Source organism: Larimichthys crocea, chromosome XVI (assembly GCF_000972845.2).
Source record: "Larimichthys crocea isolate SSNF chromosome XVI, L_crocea_2.0, whole genome shotgun sequence".
NCBI lineage: Eukaryota > Metazoa > Chordata > Actinopteri > Sciaenidae > Larimichthys > Larimichthys crocea.
The window spans coordinates 8,352,954-8,371,262 of NC_040026.1; the positions used below are offsets into that span (position 1 = coordinate 8,352,954).

The 18,309-nt window shown below is 40.2% G+C and overlaps 2 protein-coding genes and 1 long non-coding RNA gene across 6 annotated transcripts; 1 reads left to right on the top strand and 2 right to left on the bottom strand.

Annotated features, from left to right (window-relative positions):
* The first annotated feature begins 1,062 nt into the window (after nt 1–1,062).
* On the top strand, nt 1,063–11,737 carry LOC104935910 (synembryn-A). 4 transcript variants are annotated; one of them, XM_027289090.1, is made up of 14 exons: nt 1,066–1,199; nt 5,828–5,924; nt 6,015–6,062; nt 7,013–7,030; nt 7,158–7,247; nt 7,341–7,945; nt 8,385–8,520; nt 8,669–8,857; nt 8,995–9,089; nt 9,610–9,760; nt 9,874–9,969; nt 10,092–10,236; nt 10,770–11,049; nt 11,194–11,737. In XM_027289090.1, exons 2-14 carry the CDS (start codon nt 5,835–5,837, stop codon nt 11,333–11,335), a joined length of 2,085 nt encoding a protein of 694 aa, XP_027144891.1. In that variant the 5' UTR covers nt 1,066–1,199; nt 5,828–5,834; the 3' UTR covers nt 11,336–11,737. The 4 variants fall into 4 exon arrangements, with proteins under 4 accessions (XP_019114441.2, XP_019114504.2, XP_027144891.1 ...); XM_019258836.2 differs by lacking the exon at nt 1,066–1,199 and adding an exon at nt 4,162–5,434 and having other exon boundaries at nt 5,830–5,924; XM_019258896.2 differs by lacking the exon at nt 7,013–7,030 and having other exon boundaries at nt 1,063–1,200; nt 5,830–5,924.
* Nucleotides 8,766–9,678, bottom strand: LOC109138595 (uncharacterized). The gene is made up of 3 exons (XR_002041976.2): nt 9,545–9,678; nt 8,986–9,111; nt 8,766–8,891 (listed from the first exon to the last, which is right to left on the bottom strand). It is a non-coding gene; the product is annotated as an uncharacterized LOC109138595 (long non-coding RNA).
* Nucleotides 11,738–12,686: 949 nt separating the features above from the next.
* On the bottom strand, nt 12,687–17,850 carry irf3 (interferon regulatory factor 3). The gene is given in 11 exon segments (NM_001303387.1): nt 12,687–13,453; nt 13,910–14,028; nt 14,115–14,401; nt 14,603–14,693; nt 14,851–15,096; nt 15,214–15,279; nt 15,415–15,469; nt 15,562–15,635; nt 16,276–16,447; nt 16,550–16,716; nt 17,713–17,850. Coding segments are annotated over 10 exon segments (1,389 nt in total). The 5' UTR covers nt 16,715–16,716; nt 17,713–17,850; the 3' UTR covers nt 12,687–13,339.
* Nucleotides 17,851–18,309: the final 459 nt, after the last annotated feature.

An 18,309-nucleotide genomic window follows, 5' to 3' on the forward strand; every position in this document is an offset into this window, starting at 1 on the left:
AGCACCACTGTAGCAGACAGACAGACAGACAACTGGCAAGCTTACGCAATGAGCAATTTGTCCTGGCTGCCTGAAAACACCGCATAGACAGGCATGGATTTCCAATGCCTCAGGCCTCACGTTAAATTTCCCCCAGCAAATTTCAAGCAGAATGCACGATTCGGTCGGGCGAAATGAAAATGGCTGGAGAAATATTGTAAAAGGCAATCCTTTAAGACTATACTAGTCTGAGAATATTGTTTCAAGGCTTCTCTAACCTAAAAAAAAAAAAAAAGCACTGTTAGTGATCCATGCAAAGTGCCAGTGTAAGCAACAGAAGGAGCCCACTTTGCAGTTTTCAGGTCGATCCAATTATGCAACTTAACGCTATTGTTTATATTAAATATTTATTGTACAGTGCATTTAAATATTTTTAAAACATCCACATACTCTGTGGTCATAACATAAACATACATCCATAATAGGTACCAGGCAGTCGACATATACAGAGATATTTGGTTGTAAATAAATTGGGACTTTGTCGTTGAGTACTGTCCACCTTGTTAGTCCATAACTCGTTTCACTCCTCTTGGTCTCATCTGCCATATCCCTGCGGGTCATGGGCCTTTTTCGACTCCTCTTTCCCGTTTGTCTTGCTGATGTTGTATAGGTTGTTGGCCAGGTTGTGAAGCTGGCATGTCCCGAGCTGGCACCCGCGCTGAGCTGCACGGCGCAGACGTAACTTCACTGCAGTGCTGTTAGTGATGAGGAGGAGAAAGAGAGGGGGGGAGTGAGGTTTAGGCTTTTACAAACATCACACATTTACAAAATAATCTCCAGTTTTCAAATGAATCATAAACTTACAGTTTAGTTTTTGCTGCAGCCATAATAGGCAGAACTGAAATATACACTACAGTATTTGTACTGCATTAATCCTGTCAGTAGCCTATAGGATATACTGTGTGATACAAGAAGGCTAATGTTTTTAACTGCTCCTTGTACTGGTAGCACTTCTGCTGTGAACATATGCTCTTTTGTACCTGTGTTTCAGTGCATCCCGTCCGAGATGTTTGTCTTCTGAATGAAATGGGATGATCTTCAGTGTTTGAGCATGCTGCTCCTGCTGTGTGACCTCTGATCTTTCCACCTCTGAAGCCTGGACAGTGCCCCCTGGGAGGACAGTGTCTGTGTCTGACCTGTGGGTCCATCAAAAAAAAAAAGGTATTTTATTAACATAAGCATTTGTAATATACAAAACAAAAATAGTCCATTTTTTAAGCAGAAAAGTTTAAATATTCTATTTACAGTTTAGCAGGTCATCATTATGGTCACTATCGTTCATTAACTGTATATTAGGTGTTTATCACTGACCTGGGAGTTGGTCTGAGTGGAGTGGCAGCAGTCAGAGGCACAATCAACAGCAGCACGATGGCTATCTCCATACCGTTGTGTCCTGTGGCAGAAAAACAATGAGTGATGATGAGGAAAACATATTGTCCTGACCAGACTCATTACTAATAAATGGTCCGTACAACTCTATATTAGCCATAATAGAGACGCCGAAGAAAAAGTCAATAAAGACACCAATTATTAATTAGAGATGTTCAAAATGGCGTAAATATTAATCCAGGATGAAACTTACCACCAAGGAAATCCAAAATCCAGTTGTGGCTTTTTGAGTAAACCATTCAAGGTTTCTTACTGATTGTTGGATGCTCAAGTCTGTCATCCCTCTCCACATCTGGTCCTTTATAGTGTGATGGCAGGGTGAGGGGGCGTGTCTGTAATGTAGTCATACAGACAGAGCAACTCCCACACTTGTAATTTATTAGTTATCGTGACAGTTTTATCCTCTATTTACAGGAGAAGTGATACCAACATAAACAATCGTTTTAACAACATTGTACTTATACTTGAGGTGACCTTGTACCTAGAACGATGTTTATTCTAATTCTTATGTTCACCCTTTGCTCCAGCGCCCCCCTGCCCCCACTCTACATCCTCCTCCATCCCTCACTCCACTTGCTGCTGAGCAATTGTTCCAGAAATCATTCTTTCATCTCCATCACCTGCAGGAAGCCCGCAAAGCTCAAAATAACTACAGTTCTCCTCCAGGCTTTTCTTTATCGCCCCATTTTTCCTGTGCCTTTTTCCCTTGAGTCACTTTTGTCGTCACCATGTTTATTCCTGAAATGTCCTCCGCACACATCCTACCTAACCCCCTAACACCCCTCCCTCAAATACAGTGTTTCAAAAACAACTTCTCAATCTTAACACCTTTCCTCAAAGATAATAAGAATTTAGAGACAATCTGATAAAATTATCCAACAATCCAGCAAAGTTACGAAGCAATGCTGCATAACTTAGTCACAGAAGTGTGAATGTTGAACTTTTGGAACATGGCCAAATTCACAAACAGCTCTCTAGGAAAAGGGGAAAAAATAATTTTTGATCCTTTAATAATACAGTAAATCCACAGGGAGCCACGTTTAATAGTTTCCAACCTCTAACTCTCCCAGCCTCTCTCTCCTTCTCTCCATATCACAACTTCCCCTACGTCCATTGTGTACCTTTCCTGCGACTACCATCTGCACAGTTTGTGTCGTCAGCGTAGTGCACTGAGTCATCAATGGTGCGCGTGCACACAAGAGCATTAGCAACCAAATCATGAGGCAGTCTTATGATTCACAACTTGCAAACGTTTAGGTTACGTGCCAGAAGAAAGCATAGCCTTTTGGTAAACCAGTTCCTTATTTTATCTTACTGCTGCTGCCTAGATCTGAGGAAATTGATCATTTCTGGTGAAAAACTGACACATTGTGAACCCAAATGAATCCACAATACAGAACAATGAGTCTGTTAATGTATCGGTCAGTCAACACAGAATTAACTAGCAATAACTACTGGTAACAAGTGTTTTGATATGAAGTCATGTTTCAAACAAAATTAGTAAATGTCCACCATTTCCAGCTTCTCGTAGCTTCTCTACGCACAAATGATCACTTGATCAAACGAGAAATTGTTTGGTAGATGAATCGATAATAAACAATCGTTTGTTACACTCCTAAACCAATGTCACCAGCTTTTTCTGTTTCCTTCAATGAAATTTTCTAAATAATTCTGAATCCATATATATTTCATTACCAGATTTGTCCTTTAATGAAAGATTCCCACGCAAGTATTAAGACACTCTTAACATACTCTGCTTTGAATAAGAACTTGTAACTGGGTTTTATGTTCTCCCCGCATACGCATGAGTTTTCTCCAGGTGCCTCGACTTCCTCCCACAGACCAAAGACGTGCACTTTATCGCCTAATAGACCTTTTTCACAGCAGCTATTTTGACATGAGGGTCAACGCAGGTGTTGCCAATGAAACTGATTAAGAAACCTTAATCAGTACCATTGGTAACACCTGTGTTTACCTTCTATTTCATGTCAAAATGGCTGCTGTGAAAAAGGTCGAATTGTGCCTGTAGGTATGAATGAATGTGAGTGTGAATGGTTGCTTGTCTCCATGTGCCCAGCCCTGTGATGAACTAGCAAGGGTGTACCGGGCCTTCTGCCCAATGTCAACTTGGATAGGCTTCAGCAACCCACGACCCTGATAAGGATAAACGGTTACAGGAATTGGATGGATGATTACATTATTGATGATATAGTAAAATATAGATGTGATAATATAATAAATATCTTCATGGGAAAAGTTCTAATTGCTCACTCTACATTCATTAATACTTTAAAAAGGCTGTATTGCTGCATACCGCTCCATTATGGTGTTTATTATTTGTTTATATACAGCTTAGTATTATTATTATATACAGCTTATGAATGCTAAATAGGAGGACTTAAAGTAAAGTGTGACCCAAACTACTGGACACAAGATGACATTGCACTTAATGCAAGTTACATATTGCCATGTGCTTGGAGTCCAAAGTAGTTACGATGGCACAAAATGAACCCGTATGTACGTGCAGATGAATGATTGATGATGAAAAGGAACTTTTCACATACATCTTTCTGTACAGTGGAGGTTAAACATCCAAGTGAAGGACCAATAAATAACACCAACATACAAACATACACTGCAGCAAAAACACAGAGATCCAAACTCTGTCCAAGATGGTTTCCAATTAAAGTGGATTTTAGCTTACATGTAGTATATAGTGTCGCAGGTGTTGTGACAGTTAGTCATGATGTCGGGCTGTGTCAGAATGACTAAAGCAAATAGTCCATGATTGCGTATGTCTGGGACAAACTTTGTTTTCCTGTTCCTGTAGGTTAGTGTCGGTCATCAATCTGTAGCTGGGATTTGTTGATTTCCTCCATCTCAAGCCTCTAATTAATCTTGAAGGAATATGTTTACTTCCATGAGAGCAGGACTCCTCTGGTTTTTCCTTCCACTATGGCTGACGTAGTGCGCATCCTGTTGTTGTAAACTTGCAGCAACCAGCCGGCAACCTCAGCCTCCGGGCCCTGTTTCCTTTACCCACTGGGCACAAGAGTAACCATCCTGCCAGGAAAGCCCATCTTTCACTCACATATCATCTTGCCACAGATTACGTCTTTTAGAGCACTCAAAACACACTTTATCTTTACAGTACACTGTGTATGACAGTTGAAAGTAGGCCATCTAAGTTGAAAACAAACAGATCTGATTTGCTAGAATAAAATCTAAATGTTGGCTGTCATGCCCTACTGAAGATTGTTTTCAGTTGCAGCTGATCTGATGTAGCTTGGTGAGATTTTTATTTTCAACAGACACCTTTTAATAATATACTGAGGATATCCAACCTCTTCAGACTGCATACCTGAATCGACTCAACCATGAAAATAACTCCATCTTCTGGCATGAGACACAAACTGCATTTTAATACTGTTTGCACAGTATGTAATACTCTTTCATTTACTTGATGGAAGGATTTTGATCAATAAGTAGACAGACATTTTAAGCTGTGGTGCTCTTTACGTGACCATCCATAGATCCATTGCGGTCACGCAACAGCTAAACAAGCGTGATAAAAATAAAATCTTAATGTTTCTTTCCATTAGATAAGTGATGAGAGTGAAAGAGTGTGTCAAAACTGGACACAGGAAGAGTGAAATGTGCAGCACATGCCTGCATGTTAGAGTGTCAACACTGAGAGATATAAGCTTAAGAGTCCATTAGTGGATTATAACCATAACCACTCCATGGCTCCTGCATCTCTTGGATTAATCGGAGAGAGAGAGAGAGAGGGAGAGGGTGAGATAGAGTGATACAGAGATATGCTGAGGTAACTGGAAAGCAAGAGAACTGAGCAAATTCAAAGGTGGAGAGTAGTTTACTGTGCATATGTGGGCTGAGACACACTGGGGAGTGAGCTGAAGTCAAGTTGAAGCTGTGACAGCACTTTGGGTTGGTGATTTTGACACACCTACCGTATATCACCTGAAGAATAAGTGAATTGCACAAGGTAAGTTCAGACAAACATACGGAGTTAAACTCTTGTAATGTGTCTTCACTCTCTTTCTACACGTGTAGAATACATCTCGTATGTGAAAGATTCTGCTTTTATTAGCCGAGAAGAGATTTAGCAGTGATCCAACTGGTTGTCATGACAATAAGATGGTAGGATGAGTATTTTACTGGAAGTCTTTCATTTGAGCCTTTTAATGTCAAATTTATAGATTGATTTCAACACTCTGGGTAAAATATATCCTGTACATGATGTATTTTTGTCACTATGATGACACATTGAGTGATTATTCCTCCCTGTGTGTGTGTGTGTGTATGTGTGCGTGCGTGTGCGTGCGTGTGCGTGCGTGTGTGTGTGTGTGTGTGTGCGTGCTTGTGTGTGTGCACGCGCAGGAAGCATGGAAGTGGACCTGCAGGGGATTATCCAGTGCATGAAGCTGGGGGATGAGACCGGTGTACAGACACATCTGCAGGAGTTCAACAAAGAGGTAACACACTGTTGTGTCTGGATGATAGACTGCTTATAGTGAATTATGTAGAGGAGGGGCCATCACCATGTCACTATCTCTGTCCTGCAGTTTGCCCAGTGCTTCTTCTTTGATGCAGAAGAGAAAGACCGAAGGAAAGTAAGAAAATCATGTTGCTGCTATGTCAAATCTCTGTGTTCCTTAAACCTTTTCTAACCCCTGCCCCCCCCCTCCACTCGACTCCTCCATCTCATCCACCCCTCCCCGCCCCCACTCCACAGTCTGTGATTAGTAATTCTGCTGTATCAGTCGTCTCTGATCCTCTCTTCTTGCTTGCTCAGGCAGATTGAGCCCATGCACAGCAACTGAATAACCAACATACCACACGTTGATCCATCTATAACACTTTCAGCCCTGTCATTTGCAGCCATGTAACATATTATATATTATATATTTACAAACATCATGAATTGGCTGAGTTAGAACATACAATACGGAGTGTGTCAATCCGAAGTTTAGGACTCCTAAAAGTGTTTAATTTGTCCGTTCTGGGAAACATATAGAAGATATTAATTTTCAGATTACATACACTAACAAAAGCATAGTTAATACTTAATAATTATAATAATATAATTATATTGCATTTCCTTCATATTCTCAAAATAAAGTCTAAGAGAGAGAAATCTCAAACACTGGACCTTTAATTAAATATATAAATATTTTTCAGAACGTAATAAAAAAATATATTTAATTGAAGTAATTGTTCTTTTAAATGTCATATTTGATTTAAATTCTGCATTTAATTCAGTTTCTAATAACATTTTTAATTACATAAAATTAAAATGAATCTTTCATGTTTTTAATTTAATGTTATCTTATATATTTTGATAAATATTTTAACATTCACTGACAGTGACCGCTCACCTGTCAACAGTAGAGTGTAGTCATAGTGAGTAAACTAATTCAGAAAGATAACTAGTAACTCTTTAAAAGAAACATTTAGAAGGACTAAAGGTTAGATACAAGACTTTGGTAACGTGAACATGTACTGATATTATTTTCTCTTCTGCTGCATTGCTCACTGAAATTGGACTATTCACCTCATAAAGCAAAGAAAGCTAGAAGAGGTACAGTGCTGGCACATTTTAGAAATAATATTCAAGTATTGCATTTGGTTGCATGTGAGAAATTAATTCATAAACTCTAAAGTGCTAAACATTTAACCATGTTTATTTTTTTGCCATGCTGCTCCAGTTTAAGAAGAACAAAGTGAGGGACTACACTGATTCGGACTCTGACTGTGATGAGTACGACCAGGAGGATCGAGGCCTCATCCTCAGACAGGTACCTGACTGTCACTGTCTGCTTTGCTCAGAGGCCAGTTGTTCCTTTTGAAGAGTGGTGTTGAATTAAATGTCTTATTTTTCCTGTCCTCAGAATTTAGCTGTTGTCCTCTTGAGGTTCATGAGATCAGGACTTAAAGGTCGTCTGTTGAGAGTATCTCTACGCACCCTGAGGATCCTTTCCAGGGACAAAAAGGTCCTGGGCCCCATGGTGACCGACAGCGCTCTCCTGACTGTCGCCAAACTAGCCGGGCTGACTACATGCGATGCAAGCGACGAAGCCAGCATCCCCGACTCTGATTTCTACGATAACATCATCGTTTCCCTCACTGAAGCGAAAGTGTTTCAGTGTCGCAGTGATGAGGACGAAGGCGATGTTGAAGCGAGCAACCAAAATGAAGAGTGTCCTGCCTTCGATGAGGACGCCAAGAGTGATGTCAGCAATGCCACCAGTGGAGATCTGGACTGCATCAGCTGGGTCGGGAGCCACAGGCCGAGCATCGTCGAAATGCACAGAGGCAGTACTCATCAGAAGGCACTGGAGCAAGGGAGGAGGGATCGCAGAGAGAGCCAGGAGGAAGAGGAAGAGGAGGAGGAGGGCAGTTCAGGAGAGGAGACACAGAGAAAAGAGGCCATGAAGGTGTTGTGTAATGTGGTGTACAACAGCACCTGGGCACAGGAGAAGTTCAGTGCTCTCAGGTGGGACGCAAATAAAAACGTGCACACACAAACACAGCTGCTTTTTATCTTTGTAACCCATTTCTGGATACATTTAGCTGTCCGTAAATAGAAGTAAATCACTTCAGGGTGTTTCCAGTAACACTACACTAAAAGTAAATGAAAACATATTTTACACCTGCTCCCAACAATGAGAAAAAGCAGAGACTTGCCCCAGTGTTCACAAACTATTTGCTTCAATGGCTGATTACCAACTCTGATAGCAACAAGTTCATGCCTGTGGATAGAGGATTGTTAAAGGTCATTATGAGAAATCCCAAACTGAGATGAAAACCGCTAGACAACATGACGTCTGGCACATCTTAGTTTAACAGTATTATTCTCATTCGTCATCTTCATTTGGCTTTTATTCAGATTAACGTGTCTCCACTCAGCTGACCTGTTGTTATTGTTTCCTCAGGCTCATGTGTGGTCTCATAGAGTGTCTATCCACCAGTATCAGTTGCTCATCTCCCTCCAGTGTCCAGTTCTATGAACTACGCCTCATGTTCCTCATTACTGCACTACGGCCAGAGCTCAGGACTCAGCTCCACCAGGTAACACAAACTCACTTACTACATAGTATTAAATACGTGGTATGATATATCTAATGGTAGTCATACATTGTGGAAGACTGAGATGAACAGATCAAGATTCTAGTTTTGGTTTCTTTCCTGCTTTCACACACTTTGTCGCTCTTCCAAGGAGGGAGGTGTGTCCATCCTCACTGCAGCCCTGGAGAGCTGCCTGGAGGTTGAGTGGAAGGAGCAGTATGAGTGTGTGCTGGGCCCAGGAACGCCACCCATCTCACTGGAAGCCTCTCAGCGTGTCATAGAGATCCTCAAAATCCTCTTCAACGTCACCTACAGCACCCACAGGCAGGAGCCAAGTGAGGTTGGTGACCATGACCCATGATTAACCTGTCAGCCTGTAAAAGAACACATGAACTCAAAACCAATCCTGTGCTTCACACATTATCATAGAAAAATGAGCTGTACTGTATTTTTTTTCTGGATGTTCACCTCCCTCAGGATGATGCTGCTCTTTACCGACACCTGGTGGCACTGCTGCGTGTCTGCCTGATGAGGAAGTGTACTCTGTCAGAGGACACTGACGAGCTGCAAGGGTGAGCACGACCCAAAGGGAGGCTGGATAGAAAGAAAGCCATTATTAATCATTCCTCAGTTTAATTTATACCAGATAAGTTCTGTTTGCATAATCATTTTGATAAAATCATGTGTTTACAGTACAGGTAATGTTTTTATGTACTGAATACAAAGTTTTTTAATGTACATGTGAGGTGGGACCATCCTCAACTACCCTGCATGTTTTTTGTCATGAGTTTTATGAAATTCACTTGGGTTTATTCAATAAAATCTTAATCCCCGGTTGTAAATCCCACTTTCTTTTTCATAAAACTCATTAATTTCTATAAACACTTAAATTTGATCATGTGTACGTCTCTAATGTTGTTGGGTCCTTCATTTTATATTTTTTATTATTGTGTAAAGAACTGAGTCATGTTTATCTCTGATCTGAATTACTAGGATACTGTATGCTTTTGTGTGTGTGTGTGTTTACCGGTGTATGTAGTAATCCAATATTCTCTCTTTTATCGATTTTCTTTTGCTGTAATCGTCTCTCAGTCACACAGTCAACCTGTTGTCAGCGCTGCCTCTCCAGTGTCTCGACGTGCTCCTCGTGGTGCCTCTGCAGCCAGGCTCGGAGCAGTGCCATGGGGTTAACATGGACTGTGTCCACACCCTCGTACAGTTCATGGAGAGGCGTCTGGAGTCGGTGAGGGAGAAAGTTGTGCAGAGAAAAGCAGCCAACCTATAATTAACAATTCGCTCCAACAGACTGCTAATACTGAAACAACCTGAGGGACTCTTTTTTTGTTTCCTTCTCAGGGCGATAAGATCAAAGAGAAGGTGACACCAATCCTCAATCTGCTGACGGAGAGCTGCAGGGCTCACAGAGAAACACGCCATTACATCAGGAAACATGTAATACCCACAAAAACATCAGAAATAAAGTTCTAGATTCACAATGTTTGGCTTATATTTGAAACGTGTGTGTTTTCAAATGTTAATCAACAACTGAAATCATGACATATCCACGTCACTAGATCCTGCCTCCTCTGAGAGACGTGTCACAAAGGCCAGAGGAAGGCTCCACAGTGAAGAGTCGCCTGATCCGTCTCATGACTCATCTGGATACAGATGTCAAACACTGCGCCGCCGACCTCATCTTTGTCCTCTGCAAGGAAAATGGTAAGAGCAAACATGCACACCCTCCCTGCACAAACAGGGACTGTTTAAATGACAGTGTCATAACGCCGTGAATTTAAATGATCAAATCTAACCATGGATTTACTTTTCGTTCATATTGATTTTTATGTTAAAATTGGTCAAATAAAATCTCTTAGTTTCGCTACTCTAATCTGCAGTTTTGTTGTTGGTTTTCTGATCTCTTAAATCCTTGTCTTCCCTTTAAATTTCCTCTGAAATCCCATGAATGATTGTTTCAGCAGTTCCCTGAATCTGATATATATTTCTTGTAAATATTCAAAACTGAGTGTGGTTGTGTTTGACTTGAGTATATTTCTTGAAAATTCAGATTCAAACTCTGCACTAGAGTTTTGTGGTTTTGCAGTAGTAATCAGAGACTCCCATGGGTGTTGTGCGGTGTTGAAAAGGTTCTGGGGTTTTGTGTTATAAAAAGAAAATGTGTTTTTCATCAACATTCATTTGTGTGTATACAATACTTTGTCTCATACAACCATCACGTTCACGTCTTCTTCCAGTGAGTCGTTTTGTCAAGTACACGGGCTACGGCAACGCAGCGGGCCTGCTGGCCACCAGGGGCCTGCTGGGCGGACAGGGTCCCAGGACCACCAGCTCTGATGGCCAGTACTCCAGCGACTCTGATTCGGACACTGAGGAGTACCGGCAGGTCAAAGATCGCATCAACCCGGTGACGGGGCGGGTGGAGGAAGAGCAGCCGGACCCCATGGAGGGCATGACAGAGGACGAGAAGGAGGAGGAGGCCAAGAGGCTGATCATGCTCTTCAACAAGCTGTCCACGTCAGTGAAATGACAGAGACACACACAGAGATCAATTTATCTTCATCTGTCTGTACACTCAGAGCATAGAAAGAGTACAATAAGAACAATGTAAATACTGACTTATAAAATTTCTTTGTTCGTTATCCCTCATTTGTCTTGCAGAGGAAACATCATCCAGCCGATGGGAGTGGATTCAGAGGGAAAGCTGGTCCCAATGTCAGGACTGAGACAAAATTCTCTCACTGAGGAGAGGGAGTCTGGATCAGAGAATGACGGAGACACCGAGGAAGGAGAGAAGAACTGAAACATCACAAATTCATTCATTCAATTGTTTTTTCTTCTATAAACATCTGATATCTAAAGTGCATAAAATATGACATGAAAGCAAAGTGATGGAAGTCTCACCCACACCCAGACAGAAAGGATATAAAAAGCATCTTTTTATTTATAAAAACAGAGTAAGGTCACTTTAGTTTGAGTTAAGAATGAATTTCTGAATTGATAGTAGATCATAGAATTATATCATTCAATAATTTAATATTATGTCTTGTAATGGTATTGTTTGTACTGATATGATGTATTTCGATGTGTAATTTCAGTCATTCTTCAGTGCTTCAGAGTGAATTCAGACTGTATTTAAATATTGGTTAGCCATGTCCTCTAAAAAACGTGATGAAATAAAAATCTATACAGCATATTTATTCTATGCAGTCTGGTGTGTTGTATTCTATATTTGAAAAATGTATTACGAACTTGTAAAAGAAAAAAAAAACAGGTCTAACCTGTGCACGCACAAACTGAATTGTTAAGTTCTCTCGCAGTGCAAATTAAGTTCAATCATACATGTTGAAAAGGGAGTAGGAAGAAGCATGCACTTATATGTTCCTACCACTTCTCCTCAACTTATTATTATTATTATTATTACTAGTTATGTAACTGTTATAGATTGAGCTCAAGTGTGTATTTGTGATAAACTGTTTCTGATCACATCCGCACTGTTACAGTTTTTCTCAATTGCTAAAACACTTAAACCCATTGGCTGAACAAAGTTTTAAGTTGCCTGAACTCATTTAGCTAATTGTTCAGTTTGTTGTCAATACGTTAAACCATATCACATGGTAAAAGGAAGAGGAGGAGGAAGACAAAGAGCTGAAATAGCTGATGAAATTCGAGCAACAATCATAGACCATGTTCTTGTCCATAGACTGACAATGTGTACTGTAATTGTATGGCCCTGAACATTGTGCTTTCCATTTGTTTACAGTACTGACTGCTCGATAGATTGTGACTGGTTGCAGGTTCATATCAACAAAGAACGAGAATTACAGTATGATCGAAAGACAATGACAAAAAACTATGACATTTGTTTTGAGATCAAAAATGTACTTCTCCCTGGGAACTAGTATGTTTTGAACAATGTGTTTTCTACTTTTTGATGTATTGTTTACTGACTGCTTGATAGTGTTTATGATTTTGATCACTTTGTTTATGATTTGAGAGCGGTGTTGTTGTTTTGACGTGAAAGTTTGTAAGAGGAGTCAGAGGTTTTGTAAATAGTGCTTGAAAATGAGATTTTGTTTTATAGTTTTTCTCAATTGCTAAAACAATTTCTGAGACCTTGCTCCATTTTCTTAAAACAGGAATTAATGAATTATTAATTAAACTGTTTATTGAAGGCATGAGTATTGTTACAGTATACTTATTTCAGTGTACACACAGTATTTCAGTTTTGTTGAATGAAACTTGTTTATCTGATTATAAATGTCCCTACATATGAATTTTATTTACACTTTTATTCTGACACATTCAAATGATTACTGTAAACAAATACGATCATTAACAATATGACCGACAGCCTCTGGATTGTTTGCACATTGACATTGCATACCGTCTGGAAAATCTGCTGTTGTGCTTCATTGCAAAAAAAACAAACAAACAAAGAAAAAACACGCTACACATACTTACATACATAAATTACTACTCATTTTCTTTGCAACAAAAGGCAACTAGGCAGCTTAGTAACACCAGCACCGATATGATCAGTATATGTCAGAAAGGTCCTGTCAAATCACATTATTATTTTATGTAAAAATATCAAAGTAAATTGATTTAAAAGCACATATTTGTGTTCAAACATTGTAAACCTGAAACATATTTACTTTCCTTTTTCATGCAGAGCCAACAAACCTACCAGAGAAATGACTAAAAACATTATTATTACCTGAATTGTTCTATTTAGAGTAGATATGTAGTAGAAATAGGATAGAATGGGGGGTAAACAGTGGTTTTCTTAAGGCACAGCTAAGTGTCAGTACAGCTCCATCATCTCTTCAAGTGACATCTGCAGCTCCACAGACTGCAGGGAGGAGGCGCCGCCTCCAACAGCCATATTCTTCAGTAACTCCATTGAAGTCAGGACCACCTGAGAGGGGCAAAAAAAAAAGCATTAGTCAGATGGCAAATCTGAGCTTGACAGAAACCATGAAATTTGAGAAAGCTGGAGCAATGAGACGTGTCAAGCTGATTTTGTTTAAAGTTCTGTATAACTTTCTCATTTCTCAGCATGCGCTCCTCCTCCGTAGAGGCTCGGGGGCAGAAAAACCTTTCACACCAGAGGGATCAGCTGTCAGCACCGGTATTCAGGCTTTGTTCCCTCAGCCCTTATTAATCAATACTGGGACAAAATTGCCTTTTTTTGAAAGGTGCTGCTGACTACAGCTCCGTTGAGTGGGCAATTTCAGTGGTTTGATCACTCATGAAATTTGATAGAAGTATGTGCAGCAAAAAGACAAAACAAAAGCCTAACACTAACACTGCTTGGAGGTCTTTGAGAGCACAGCTCTGTCTGTGTGTTTTAATAATTCAAAGGTTTTCTCACCTCCACTGTGATGAGTTTCTTCTCCCAAGGCCTGTTGTCTGGATCAGGCCACTTCTCCCCAAAGCAGAAGAACAGGGAGCAGGGAGGAGACTTTTTCCCTTCAATGAAGTCCAATATTCCTGGAGGGAAAGAACAATCAATTCCTATATCCAGCCAATAAGACAGCACACTTACAAAAAGCTACACAATTACTCCTTTCACCCACCTCGCAAAAAGTCCTTGAACAGGTACAGCGGTTGAGGCTCCAGTTTCGGAAGCTCTATGGGCTGTCTGCTACTGTCATACTTGGAGAAGCTCCAAAATGTTTTGATCCCCCGTCGATGGCCGTAGATCACATGACCCGAAACCCCCAAGTCCAAACCATCGCCCATCTTGTCCAGGATACATTGGGTCAGTCTGGCTTGGGTTTGATCCAGCATAGGTCCAGGAGTTGGCAGCGAGATCACAGACAGGCCCGACTCTTGATCAAAAACTGTCCCGGTGAGATGAGGGCTGATGCGAAGACGACATTTATTCATTGGATTTTAGGTTTGAACATTTACATTTAGAAAATCATTACAAATTATTACATCATTACATTTAGATCTTCAAAATGTATGTGTCGTTTATTTACTAAAATATCAAACTAATCCTCTGATAATTTAAAGATAATCCGGCGATATTAAACATCTGTCAGCATTATTTGGATGTTACCTGTAGACTAAGCGGATTCCAGCTTCATTCTCAACCAGCTGCTCCAACACCTTCACCCCTCTGTAGTACACCGATACCCTGAATTGAGTCTCTAAGGATTCAGAAAGAGGAGTGTATGAGAAAAGGTTTAACAGCTACACTCTTAAATGTACTCCTAATATGATTCATATTGACAGGCCACATTGTTTTGATAAGTGAGTGTGTGAATTCATCCATTTTCATTTTTACAGTATCCTCCATCAACTTACTGAAATTATCTCCATCTCTGGTCTTGTTCATGGTATCCAAGAACTGCTCCGCAAACTGCCCATTATAGGCCCCTCCCACGGCTCCCTCCATTGGACATGCCGGTTGCTCAGGCAACCCAGCTTCACCGACTGCAGCCTCAAACATTACTGGATACTCCTGTTGCCCAGGCAACGCCTGTCCTCCAATCACAACTGGGTTTTGGAGCTGCTGTTGCTCGGGAGGAGGCTCAAAGCCTGCAGTGCCCTCTGTGGAAAAGTTGGAGAAAGTGGAAAAAAAAAAAGTATTATTCGAGGAAGTTGGATGATCTTTTCTCTTTTCTGCAGCACCGAGGAGGAAATGATGAGCAGAGCTGATAGGTGTACCTGTCTCAGGGCCAATGCTCAGTCCCTTTAGACACTCCTGGAGAATATCCTGGTGGGCAGCAGATTCTGCTGGCACAAAATGGATCAGCTCAGAAAAGTGATTCCACACTCCTCAATATTTAATTACCGATTTGGTAATTTAACCCTCTGAGGTACAAAATTCATGGCAGATAATTAATAGATAGAGAGAGGCTCCCTTACCTGAAAACTCTCCTGGAAGATAGAGGCAGTCATCCAAGCATGGGAGAACCTGGCTCTAAAACATCACACACACACATCTTAATGAGTTCATATGCAATTATATAATCACGCAACATTTCCATAGCATTTCCATATTGCTTCCCTTACTTCTTCTGTAGAAAGGCCAATATCCTCAAACAGATCTGTGTCATCTTGATCCTGGGATCCAGCACTAGAGTTAGCTTTGTGAGTGAAAGCAGAGAGAGCTCATTTAATATTTGCCGCTTACGATCTTTTAATCATTTATCCTCCTCGGAAACACCCCTTTAATCATATAATCCCCTTTACAAATGGTATTGACGTGCACACTCTGCATTAGCATATTGCCTTCACGGATCTCAGCCACAGAAACATAAATCCAAACGTAAATGTAAGAACGATAAATTGCAATGTGTAGATCAGATTTCCGCTGCATGTGGCCGCACTCACAATCCAGACATAACCCACAAGTGAGCAAAAAAGAGCAGCATCTGTGGCACATTCACTGTATTATCTGATTTTTCAGATTTATCTCAACAGTGCAGAGATATGATGAACGCCCCTCATTCGTGGGATTATCGTTAAGATACACAAGCTGAATAATTTTGCATGAATAAAACTGAGGGGGAGTGATAGGATGGGGTTTTTTATTCAAGCAAGAGAACATCTGTTTTGTTTTGGGTTTATTTGCATTTTTAATGCTATGTGTCAGTAAATACATGTCACGTGCACATCAAATTTAAATGTTTGTTAGAAGGTTATTTTTAGTACAGTTCAACAGGAAACTTGCCTGTTTTCCACCACAATAAAGGACCAAATGGTGACATCTTGACGGATCCTCACCTTTTGATGCTGACTCATTCGGCCAGTGAAACACTTTATGTGGGTTAGCAGCATCATTCTTGTTGTCAGAGACCAGTTTGAAGCCTTTAGCTCGGAGGGCACTGCGGAAGTTCCTCTTCCAGACTGAGGGATCTCCCTGAGCCCGGCCATTACCACTCACCTCCGCCCAGGCCTGCAGGAAGGTGATATATATATATGTATATATATATCTCATGACTTTCTATGATAATGCCACTGATGTATGAATATCATGCTGTTTTTGAATGCAAGTGACCTTAAAGATGAGAATGTCAGTGTCAGAGGAGTCCTGTCTTAAAGCATGTTTCCACGGGACGGAGAACTCGGTTCGCTCCAGGTTTGTCCATTGGACACCAGGATACCTGGTGCTGTCAATGTGGGCCCGAAGCCAGGGGATGAGCAGAGGTTTAGAATGAGACATACCTGCAGGAGCAAAAAAAAAAAAGTCACATCAACAGTGTCAGATCATCTATGATTAAAAATATATATATATTTCTTGTCTTGTAGCTCTCAGTATCCAGAGCAGTTTGCCCTGAATCCAACAGTGAAACAGAAATAATTGTTGATGATTCACTTTATGTAAATAAAACAAGCTGAGCCAGGCTGAATGTTTAATCACCACAATTATTCATATGTATTTATAGGTTTATATTAATGATTAGAATGTTCAGGCCCTGTAGATGGCACTATTTAGTCACTTTACAACCAGATACATGCAGAAAGAAATGTAATCATCACGTCCTGCCTGGAATTAGTAAAAAAAAAAGTAAGTTCACTTTTGCATGTTTGATATTAATTTAAAATGAGAAAATCTATTTTTAAAAGATCCTCATGCAAGTGAGGGATGACATTTCTCACTACTACTAAATCAGATTTATTGGCAAAATATGTCAAGGCAAGGACTCACTTACACAGGAATCAGGAATAGGTACACACATCTGAGCAACAACAACCTGATGTGTGCATTGCTATGATGCAGCTGCTGGAAGTTAACTTATATTTACAATTTCTGAATAACCAAAAAGAGGAAGCAGGCAAATATGAGGCCAGGTTTGGTTCAGCCTTCAATTCCAAAAATACTAAATATGAGTAAAACAAAACTTCAAAACACTGTAACTGTTACAGTTCATGTATTTAAGCATGAAAGGTAAAAATACATATTCATGCATTTTATTAATTCAAGTGTCAGATATGAATATTAGTGTACAATAACAGATTCAATTTGTATTTTTTTATTGTAACTTAAAATAGAAGTGAAACAGGCTATAAAGTTACGTAATGTGGAAATACTCGAGTACAACAACTCAAGTGTGAAATTTCATACATAGTACACAAGGTATATTTCGTTACTCAGTCTGCAGATGTGCTATAAATGAATACATTATTAATCATATTTCACAGCATTGCAAACTCTCCTACCTGCAGTCACGAGCTTCCAGTCGCTGTAGGTGCGTGTTGAGTTCAGGTGCAGGGCCAGAAAGTCGGAGATAATGGCTCGTTTGTTCCTCCTGAAGCTTCGTGACAAAGTGTCATTCAATCTCAGCTGCTCATACTTTTAAATACCACCACGGTGGCTTCCTGTCACAGAGCTGTCTGACACGCTCACGGAGGGGTTTTCGGTTTTCTCGGGAAACTCCGAGGACTCAGTTTCGTTTTTCAAATGTGACGTCATCACGTTTCATCCCAGCCCGGGCCCGCTAGGTGGGGTCAAACACGCGCATGCGCATGCGCACACTTCACACACACACTTATATTTATGACGTTTGTTGACATGATGCAACCCCTGAAGCTCAAGTATAACCATGAAATGTACCTAAAGTTTAAAAAAGTTATTTAAATTTTTATTGTTAAAATTATTATTCATGCATTCATTTAAAAGCAGGATTTTACTAGTACAAGTAGATTAGGTTGAGCTCATTTTATTATTATTATTTTAAATAGGACTGCAACTAACAATGATTATGTTCATTATGATTTTAAAGATTATTTTTCTAATTAATCGATTGTGTAATCAAT